The 11,503-nt window shown below is 37.8% G+C and overlaps 1 protein-coding gene across 2 annotated transcripts in view; it reads right to left on the bottom strand.

Moving 5' to 3' along the window:
- Window positions 1–11,285, bottom strand: part of LOC112510001 (ankyrin-1) — a 20,071-nt gene extending 8,786 nt beyond the window's left edge. For both annotated transcript variants that reach the window (XM_025115246.1, XM_025115255.1), the window contains exons 1-6: window positions 11,210–11,285; window positions 11,058–11,120; window positions 10,776–10,946; window positions 3,682–3,813; window positions 2,527–2,666; window positions 1,608–1,694 (exon numbers count right to left, since the gene is read on the bottom strand). In XM_025115246.1, coding sequence (XP_024971014.1) covers window positions 1,608–1,694; window positions 2,527–2,666; window positions 3,682–3,813; window positions 10,776–10,946; window positions 11,058–11,120; window positions 11,210–11,240 — 624 coding nt within the window. In that variant the 5' untranslated portion in view covers window positions 11,241–11,285. The remainder of the gene's footprint in view (window positions 1–1,607; window positions 1,695–2,526; window positions 2,667–3,681; window positions 3,814–10,775; window positions 10,947–11,057; window positions 11,121–11,209) is intronic.
- Window positions 11,286–11,503: the final 218 nt, after the last annotated feature.

The following is an 11,503-nucleotide window of genomic DNA, read 5'->3' as shown; positions in this document are numbered from 1 at the left end:
CGTCTTGTACTTACGCATCTTTCTTTTGTCCCTTGGTTATTAACCATTGGGTATTACCCCTTTTTGTACCTTTTTGATTCTCTCCTAATAGGATATATAGTGGTGTGTAATCCTTTGAACATAAGTGTGTGTGAAGAGTCGTGCATAACCTTTTGGAAACAATTGTCATCAGGAACAAAGCTTCATCTAAGCTTTGGTTCCTTGTTACTTTTTAATTTGCAAGTGCTTTTCAGTGTTCTTCATTCCTATCTGTTGCTACGGCAACCTTTCCATCTTTCTTTACTTTTCGTGCAAGATTTACTTTTACGTTATTTACATTCAGTCTTTTCCATTTGTCATTTACTTTTAAGCACTTACATTCAGTCATGCTAGGCTAAATACCTTAGTATGGGTGTAAGTGAAGGTTGTGAGAATACGCCAAGTGTTAGTTGATGTTTGCTCGTTAATAGCAATTTATTTCACTATTCACAGGTGGTATCAATATTTCATCTGGTAATCTTTGACAAATGTTATTTTATTCAGATGAGTTGGACTTAAAATTAAGACAATGCAAATATTTTACTAAATGTATTATAGGGGTTATAAAGAGTCACCGTAATCTTATGGGTTGCAAAACTATATGGAAAGAAAGGCAAGATCTATACTATTTTGGGATTGATGCATCACCAAGTGCACTTCCAACATATGGTTTAATCTACACTTCCTTGGAAGGCCGTTCAATCCAGTAGTGTTGTAAAGAGCAATTTGTAGAGCGATATTCATTAAACTTCGTTGATGAAATCCAACCTGATCTTGCATCCATATTATCTTTTAATTATTGTTTTATTTCAGTATTTGGTTACCAACTCTCGCAAAGATATTTCCTCTCTGAAGTTTTATTGCTTCCAAAAACCCTTTTCTGAAATCTCACTTTAAAGTTTACTTTTGTGACTCTCTTAGCATTTTAAATCTCTGTGGAACTATATTAGGTATTACTTACCATTATTACTTGATTCGAACGATACTTGTAAGCCATGTATACTTGCATGATTTACTTGTCATTATAACCTTTTAAGGGTATAGATCCATCCACACCAATTACCCATCCCATACACTGCTCCCTCACGATTTATTTACTTTTTTCCTCCCCCTATAATTTAGAACACAATGAGCCCTCTAGTCTTCTAATTGAATAGGTTTTGGTTGCATGAGATTTTGGCATTCTATCCACATGTAGCCAGTGTGTTAGCTTGCCCAGATTCTCTGCAGTAGGTCCTAAGAGTTCAGCAAGTGCATATGTGTTTTTGTGGGTGTATATATGTAAGGAATTCCAATTCATTCCAAGGCAATTTTTCAGCTAGAATCTCCAAGCAAGGGTGCCACTTGAATGAGTTAAGTGATGATCCTAATAGGCACTTGTTCTTGCCCAAGCTGCTCCAATGATATCCTTCATCACTTGCCTTAAATGGAGCTTTGATAACTTGTAGTATGCCATCATTCCAATTGTATAAAAAAATCTTTCAATGCAACACCAAGAAAGGGACAAAAAGAATTACTTGACCTAAGAAGACATAAAATGAGCATCAAGGCAACGGTGACACAATGGACCCCAATAGAATTCAATATACCTGAATTAAGAGCTCTAAACATGGAAGCGAGCCTGCAGCTACCGCGGATAGCAGAGGAGTAATGCCATCATCAGTTTCAATATTAGGCTGCAAAACAATCACCACATATTTATAACATACATATACATATTCACATACATACATTGATGCACGTATTACATGCAACATCAGGAGCAGATGTTCAATGTACTGAAACCCTCCCCCCTTCCTTCTTTATATATATAATATTTATATATGACAAAACGCATACACACTCCTCCCCTTTGGCAAGGCTTGAACCCTTGACCTCTAGGGAGGTTGGCTACACTGGTAACCTAGGTGAAGAAAGTAAATAGTTGAACAGTTAACAAATGAGGAACGTACCATAAAAGAAAAAGATATAGTTGAATGAATATAAATAGAAAGAGATAGTAGTGAAGCTTATGTCAAGTTCATGGTTGGTGTACCCTCTTTATTTGTCAATTGTGGACAAGATACTTATTTCCACATTAAGATATGATAGATTAATAGCATCAGTCAACTCATGTTTCATTTTCTTTCAATTTTCTTCTCCTTGCTTAATTCTTCCTTTATCTTCTCATGCGCTCTCTTTCTTTCTCTCTGTTAGTCTCTTAGGGGGCCTCTGAACATACAAGACTGCTAAAGGGAAGAAATGTGGTCCACTAAAAATGTGGAAATTCATGAAAAGCATAAATCAATAAGTAAAAAAAATTACATGTTACAACTCATGTGAAAATAGAAAGCTTGTAAACTGTTAGAAACATAACCCCCAGCAATGCATATCAAACATACACCTCTAAGAGGAAGATTGTAAGAACATACAAACTGCAATCAGAGAGGTAATCATAGGCATAATAATAAATAAGTATTCATGGTATGTATTTAAAAACCCAAGAAGCAGCAATCAATGAAGTCTTACAGCAGCATGGTGTTTTAATAGAACTTTTAAAGCATCTTGCTGCCCGTGACCAGCAGCCCAGACAAGTGGGGTACCAGAGTCACTTTGTGAATCAACATCAACACCAATGGAGATCAAGAACTCCATCAACTCAATATTTCCTGCAAACGTTGCAAGACATTCTCAATTAAGTAAATAAGGCCATTGGTTTTTCTTCAAACATATATGTATTTAGAGTTCTCATCTTATAAGACGGCATTTCTATTTGTATTTAGTCCATTAGTACAGGCTTTAAAGAAAGAATTTGTATACATAAAACAGCTAGCTATTAATAACGATAATAAGTTGTCAACTGATACAAAATAAAACATCAGTCACTGTGAAAAGGTTTCGCAAAATTCGCCCGAACATTTTATGTGTAACAATTTGTTCCTTCGGTTTTACCCAGCAATGTCTCAGGCAAATAAATAACAAAAATGCCTTTTTCCTAAAGAAATGTTCATCCTTTATCGTAGAGAACAAAGTTATTAAACTAATATATTTTATTATGTGTGCAAATGATTCTCTTTTAAAGGGTCTTTTGTAGTTTCAATCTTTTGGTCTGAAGACAGCAATCCTCGAATATATGGTGCATGTAACAAAACTATATTTCATGATAACAATATAAGAAAGCTTGTTTCGCGGGCCATGATTTATCATCCCAACAACACCCCTTGTAAACTTGTAGCAAACAGAGTACAAGCATAGCAGAAGTAGTATTGTTGTCACAATGGTACAAGTTTTTGCATCCAATAGGCAGTTGTGACGATCTAATGTCTATAAAAGTGGAAAGATTATGCAAGCAACAAAAGGCTACTATTCAAAAACATGATAGAATCCAAACAACAAAAATAGTGGAAGCCCCCTAGTTACTCACACTCATCATTAAATCTTACTTATAAGCCTTATTAATACGGTTGCTGATATCAAAGGATCCCTAGCGTTAGGACTGCCATTTAAAACTCCAAAGCAAACAATAATTTAGTTCCAACCAAAATTTTACAATTTCACAAATACAGTATAATTTTGGGTCATCAATTATAGATGAATGAAAATTTTAAAACAAGAAGACACTCACCCAAAATTGCATCTACAAGAAGTGAGAGGTGAGAAGTGAGAACCAAAAAAACAACTCACCTATTCCTGCAGCATGATGTAGAGCTGTAGCACCTAGTTCGCTCGATAGTGCAGGATTAGCACCATGTTCAATGAGGTATTTGGCAGTAGAGGTATGCCCTTGCCTTGCAGCATGGATAAGAGGGGTTTCACCTGAAACAATGAAAGATTTGGAAATAAAGCATGATCATACAACCGTAAATGCAAAACCACCACCCATTTGGATACAGTGATTTGAAGCAAGCATGCATGCTACAACAGCATTTGACTTTCAGATTAGAACAAGAAAAACCAAAGATTCAGAAAGCAAAATTATCAGCAGAAACAGAATCAGAGGTGAGAATGATGGCACAAGATATCCAAATATACAATTTTCCTGTTCGTTATTTGAGACGTAAGACAGACTAAAATACAAGGGTACATTATGTTACGAGGCTTATATGCAGAATCATCCAATGCATCATAAGAATGGTATTATCCTGTGACAATGTTTCCATCACAATTGAGGATGTTTGTCATCAATACAACCATCAAGAATTAGTCCAAATCCACAAATTAGCAAGCAACAAGGGGTATTTTACTATCACATCAACCCCCCCCCCCCTAAAAAAAAAAATCCAACAACATCGATAATGTCAATTCCAGGACAAGTAAAACCTATATAAAGATATTTGGAACCTATGTTTGGTGTTGTGTTTCAGGCTGTGTAATTTAAGTCTATTAGCACTTCTTGCACTTCACAGATATGTTGATTTCTCAATAATGCATTCAAACGCTAGTCCATTTCTCATGGTATTAGAGCTTAAGATTCTTGGCGCTAACTTGGTACAACGAATAACATTATTGTGATAAGAGTCGATAAAAGGTTGCCAAGATTAAAGTATTAAAACCCTACAGCTTACGAGAGGCTGCAGTCTCTCCCTATTCAATTGTAGAGAATTGAATTATAATAAATTGATCTATATTCCAAAAAGGTAAACAATGAAGGTATTTAAACTAATAAGTAAAAGACTTCTAAAATAAAACGGATCCTAAAGAAAAACAAATAAAACAATTGAAATAAACATAAGATAGTTATCTGTAAACTTGAGGACTTATGACTTATCCAAGACTTGCTTTATCTTTATCTTATTAATTTGTCCTCCTCTCTTTCCTTCTTGAATATGTCTTATACTCTGAAGTCTATCAATACCCCCTCGCAAGACTTGCATCTTGTCCTCAAGATGAGAAGAAAATTGCATCTTCAACACTTCACAATCTTCCCCAAAAGGCTTCAAGCACAAGTAAATTCTTCCATTTGATTAATGCCTCGTCTTCCATCCTGTGTTGTTCGTACTTGTAGGACATCTTCCGGTTCTACTATCATTTCCATATCGCCATTCAATTGATTCGGCAATATGGTTGACGAGGCCCACTATCCGATTGCTCTCCTCAACTGAGAGACATGAAACACTGGATGGAGTCGTGTAGATGCGGGAAATTCCAAGCGATAAGTCATCCCTCCCACCTTGCCTACCACTTTAAATGGTCCATAAAAACGCGCAGACAGCTTTTGATTGTTGCTTTTCCTTAAAGATTTTTGTCGGTAAGGCCTAAGCTTCAAGAAAAGTATATCTCCAACGTCAAAATTTACCTCCTTCCTATGCCCAACAGCTTGTTGTTTCATTTTGTGTTTTGCTTGCATCAAGAACATTCGTAGCAAATCAACTGCATCATCTCTGTCTTTTAACATTTGCTCCACAGCTAGAACAATAGTTGAGCCTTCTTTAAATTGCAATATTGTTGGAGCATCTCTCCCATATAATGCTTTAAACGCTGAACAACGAATAGAGCTGTGGTACATGGTATTGTACCAATATACAGCCCATGTTGCGGTTGACAATGCATGGAGCTATGGTACGTAAAACACCGTAAGTACTACTCAATGTTGCGGTTGACAACTTTCGTTTGTCCATCGGACTATGGATGATATGCAATCGTGAACTTTAACTTCGTACCTTGTAATCGGAAAATCTCCTTCCAAAAATTGCTAAGAAAAACCTATCCCTATCCGTGATCACCGAGTTCGGAATGCCATGCAGTTTAACAATCTCTCATATAAAAACTTCAGCTACCGTTGCTGCTGAAAATGGGTGTTTTAACGGAATGAAGTGAGCATATTTGCTTAACCGATCGACAACCACCATAATTGTATCCACACCCTCCGATTTTGGTAGTCCTATAAAATTCTTAGTCAATTCCTCCCCATGCCATTAACGGTAGTGGAATTGGTTGCAACAAGCGAGCAGGTGTTCCACTTAGGTTTTTATTTCTTTGACAGACCTCACACTTCTTGACCCATTCCCTTATATCTCCCTCCATGCCCACCCAAAACAATTCAGAGACTATTCTTTGATGCGTTCTCTCTTCCCTGGAATGTCCCCCCATTGGTGATGCATGAAATTCCTCCAAAATGATAGGAATCAGTTGTGATGACTTCGAGATTACCGGTCTATCCTTGTACCATAATAAACCTTACCTTACTTCAATCATGTGTGCACCCCTTCTTGTGCTTGTAGCTTAGACACTACCCTATTTAGAAATGAATCATTTGTTATTTCCTCTTTGATCGTCTCCCATTGTCTCCAGTGAGGTCCCCCCCATTGTAGAGCACTCTATGTCTCTCCTTGATAGTCCATCTGCTGCTTGGTTTGTCTTTTCTGCCTTGTAAATGATTTCAAACTCGTACCCCAAAAGCTTGGTTAACCACTTTTGATATTGTAGTCCGACCAAACTTTGCTCCAATAAAAACTTCAAGCTTTGTTGGTATGTCCTTACAACGAACTTCCTTCCGATCAAGTATGTTCGCCACTTTGTTACAACAAATACAATGGCCATGAGTTCCTTCTCATATACGTGTTTCTATCGAGCATCCTGACCCAAAACTTGGTTGTGGTATGCAATCGGCTATCCCCCTTGCATTAATACCGCCCCAACGCCCTCTGGCCCGATGCGTCTGTTTCAATTTCAAATGTCTGACTAAAATCTGGCAGCTTCAAAACTGGGGCTGCAGTCAATGCCTTCTTTAATTCTTCGAAGGCTGCATCAGCTGCCTTTTGCCACTTGAATCCTTGTTCTTCAACAAATCCGTTTAAGACCTTGCACAATACGCCCGTACCCCTTGATGAATTTTCTGTAGTAACCGGTTAAACCCAAAAATCCCCTTAGTTGTGTTACAGTTTGTGGTGTTGGCCATTTGAGCATTGCCTCATATCCATGGACACCCCTTTTTTGGAGACCACGTGCCCCAAATATACTAGTTCTTCTTGGCCGAACTCACACTTTTTCCTGTTCACTTACAAGTTGTTTTCCAACAGCACCTTAAAGACCTCCCTTAAGTGCTTTACATGATCACTTTCGTCCCTACTGTACACCAGAATATCGTCAAAAAATACCAGCACGAATTTTCTCAAGGAAGATCGAAATATATCGTTCATCAGTGCTTGAAATGTGGACGGAGCGTTGGATAAGCCGAAAGGCATAACCAGAAACTCATAGTGGCCTTCATGTGTTCTAAAAGTGGTCTTGTGTACGTCCTCCTCCTTCATTCTGATTTGGTGATGGCCAGATTTAAGATCCAGTTTTGAAAAATAAGCAGCCTGTGTAATTCATCTAGCAACTCCTCAATTATCGGGATTGGAAATTTGTCCGGTACTGTATTTTAATTCAAAGCTCTATAGTCAACGCAAAATCTCCAACTCCCGTCCTTTTTAACCGAAACTACCGGACTTGAGAATGGATTTTGGCTATATTGAATTATTCTTGCACTCAACATTCCTTTGACCAATTTTTCGATCTCATCCTTCTGGTATTGCGGGTAACGATAAGGGCAGACAATGACCGGTTCTACTCCTTGCTTAAGCACAATCCCATGTTCTCTCCCTCTTTTTGGTGGCAACCCGTTTGGCATACAAAATATAGCCTCATACTCCTTTATTAGTTTCTCCATGTTGTCCGATAACGTTTTGTTACCCTTGTTCTCAGCTTCCACATTTCCTAATTCAATTAACACCCCTTGTCCTTCATTCCTTAGTGTCTTCATCATCGATTTTAATGAAACTAGGGATCTGCCAAGAGCTGGATGTCCTTAGGTTAGAGTTTCCCCTCCTTTTTTGAATCTCATAACCTGGTTTTGCCAATTCACCCATGTTGGTCCCAATGAAGCCAACCATTTAGTGCCTAATATTACGTCCGAGTTTCCCAAATTAATAAGCAAAAATTCTTCCACAACTTCAATTCCTTACATACTTGGCTTCACCCCTTGACATACTCCCCGTCCCTTCATGGCTTTTCCCGCTCCCATTGAGATATCATATTCTCCTGTGATTCTTGTAGATAACCTGAGTTTCTCAACTAACATTGTGGCTATAAAACTGTGGGAAGCCCCGTTGTCAATTAAAACAACCACCTTTTGGCCTTCTACCTCTCCTTCTAGCTTCATAGTCTTCGTTGTTGACAATCCTACTAGGCTACTATTGAATTCAATGATACTTCCACTTCTCCTCCCGTTCTATCCCCGCCAATACCGTCATCTCCAACATTTCCGCGTCTTCATCGACGTTGTACTCTTCCGCCTCTTGAACCACCAACACATTAAGCTCCTTTTTGCATTGGTGACCCGGAGAATACTTCTCATCACACCTGTAACATAAACCTTGAGCCCTACGTTGTTGAAGTTCTTGATCGGACAACCTTCTGAATTCCTCGACAGATTTTCCTCCCTGTCCACTATTCTTGTTGGAGGGTTCAACAAATCCCTTGTTTCCCATAGATCCTTCTCCATTACGCTTGTTCAACCAGCTACCTTTTGGGTTACTTATTCTTGCTAAAATTTTGTTTTTTTCTTCTATCCTCTGAGCTAGTTCCATGGCCTTTCCCAATCCCACCGGTGCGAGGGTGCGGACTTCTACCCTGATTTGTGGACTCAACCTGTTTAAGAATTGACTAACGAAAACTTCATCCGGAATCCCTTCTAACGGGGTTGTCAACATAACAAACCTTCTTTTGTATTTTGACACCGTGCCGTCTTGCTTAACGGCCAAGAATTGCTCACATAAAGATCCTTCCCCCGCTGGTCTAAATTGATAACGCAATAATGCTTTTAATTCTTCCCATAGCCTAATGGGTCTCCTCTTATTCTCCTACTGAAACCACAAGAAGGCGTCACTCTCAAAAAAATGACCGAGACTTCTAGTTTTTCTTCATTGGTTAGTTATTAAGAGCGAAATACCTTTCAGCCCTCAATATCCAACCGTTTGGGTTTGTCCCTTCGAACACAGGTAACTCTAGTTTCCTCCCTCTTATCGCAAGAAACCGACCAGTACCGTAGTTTTTTCATACGCGATAGTCCGCTTTTTTGGTTGCCCATTGTCTTCGCTTTCATCATCTCCCCCGCTCTTCTCCGTTCTCCTAAGCGCTTCTTCTTGCAATATCAACATTGTTTCCATTTGTTTGATCACATGTGTCGTCCTTCAACGAGTTCACCTCCGCTTGGACCGTTCCCAAGCTTCCTTCCACCTCGTCCATCCTCGAGGTTGTTGATCGAGTCATTATCGCGCGAATAGTGATCGTGAACAGTGATTGGTGAACAGTGATTCGTGGATAGTAACACGATTACTAATCCAGAACAACAGCGATAGGCTCTGATACTAATTTGATAAGAGTCGATAAAAGGTTGTCAAGGATTAGAGTATTAAAACCCTACAGCGTTCGAGAGGTTGCAGTATCTCCCTATTCAATTGTAGAGAATTGAATTATAATAAATTGATCTATATTCCAAAAAGGTAAACAATGAAGGTATTTAAACTAATAAGTAAAAGAGTCCTAGAATAAAATGGATCCTAAAGAAAAACAAATAAAACAATTATAATAAACACAAGATAGTTATCTGTAAACTTGAGGACTTATGACTTATCCAAGACTTGCTTTATCTTCATCTTATTAATTTGTCCTCCTCTCTTTCGTTCTTGAATATGTCTTTATACTCTAAAGTCTATCACATTGCACCCCATTTCTGCCAGTGCCGAACAATCTAGAACATCTGATAGTGGAGTACCATGTAGAGTTTCCGCCTAATTGTTGGTTCTCTTTCAGTTTTAAATCCATTTATATCCACCCAAGGTGGTGAGTGTATAAGGAATCCAAACATAGAAAAATGGTGCGTGTAGTAGTTACTCACCCAGAAGAGCTCGATAAGTTGAACTGACAATAGGAAACTCATCTGCAGGATCGCCACCACCCTTTCCCTTCACCAGCAACCTCCTACTACCTCTGATTTTCTCGTTGTTTTTCAGAGATGCTCATAAATTGCTTAACTGATTCAGGCCTAAAGTTGTTTCATAAGGCTTGATTTATTTGAGATTCGGAGTTCATTTGCTTTATCGTGTATTTTGGAGTTATACTAATTTGAATTTATAGTTTATCTTTCTAGTTGATGTGAACTGTAATGATGATAAGCAAATAAAGGAACTAGGTCTCAAGAGACTTTCTACTTGCCCTATGCAGTTAGACAGATATTTCGTTTTGAGACCCGTAGTTCAAGATTTCTCCCCAATAGTGAATATTTTTTCTTCTATTCCTACATTTTAAACTTTTCAGTTTGCCTGCAGCAGATTTGTGTTTCTTCTGATTCTTGCATTGTTGTCTTTGCAAGTCATTGCCAACAATCTTAAGAGATTCTCAAACAAGTCAAAGGATAAGGTTACCAAAGAAAGGCATGCAGTAGCAGTACTTCTTAAATTCAATTCAATTCAATTCTCACCTCTGTGGGTATTCAATATCTTAAACAGGGGAATCTTTTGGGAGTCAAATTGACATTTGGAAATTTTTGGTGATATCCCTTGTTTAATTTACATTGTCTTCAGAAATTACTTCTACTACGGCTGGCATCTTTGTTGGATATCATCTATTTTTGCATGTTCTGCACACATATATTAGGTATCTACCCATAGGAACAGTAGAGCAGCCAAAAAACAATCATCATAAAACAATGCAATGAAACACCAAGCTGAGAAATCAAATACCAAATTATATGCCTACAGCCTACGTTGTAACTTGTAAAGACAGAAAACATTTACCATCTTCGTCTTTAGTATTAACATCAAGCTTCAACTCCTCCAGCAGATACTTGCAGACCTCAATCTTCCCTTCTCTGGCAGCAAAATGAAGAGCTCCTCGTTTATTTGCATCCTTAATACTTGCCACTGTTTGTGATAATCCTTTGCCATCATCCAATTGTGCGGCTACACCTATCAAACGAAAAACACTCAACAAATTAAAGAAACGCTTACCTAAAATTAAGAACTCACTTTGCTTTACGATAAATCTGTTGAAAAAAATATCCAAAAAAAATTACTCACTCTTCAAGAAGTCAAGATTTCCGTTGACTGCGGCATTCAGAAACTGCTGGACTTTCTGCCTCACTGAAATCAGAAGACTCTTTATGATCAGTAAGCAGTAGAAACAATAAATTCACATATATCCAAACACAAATGGTACAATTTCATGGAACCTGCAAGAGCATCAGAAGCATCTGGAGCCATGGCTTTGCAGAGAAGGAGAAAATGTTCACTTTTTTTCTTTTCACTTTCCTTAAACCCTAATTAGACAGGGGTTTCGAGGGTTTTATATCGCCACAGACAAGACGTTATTGTGATTCTGATTATGGTTCCGATTTTCATTTTTTTCAATTTTATATACATTTTTATTTTAATATTTTATTTTATTTATTTTTTTTATCGTTGTTGATACAAAATAATTTACATAATTTTAAGAAATATAATGTTTTTATTTTTAAATAAAAATA

Source organism: Cynara cardunculus (assembly GCF_001531365.2).
Source record: "Cynara cardunculus var. scolymus isolate 2C chromosome LG 1, CcrdV1, whole genome shotgun sequence".
Lineage (NCBI taxonomy): Eukaryota > Viridiplantae > Streptophyta > Magnoliopsida > Asterales > Asteraceae > Cynara > Cynara cardunculus.
Note: the sequence above shows the minus strand (reverse complement) of the source record. Positions and strands in the feature narration are given on the sequence as shown.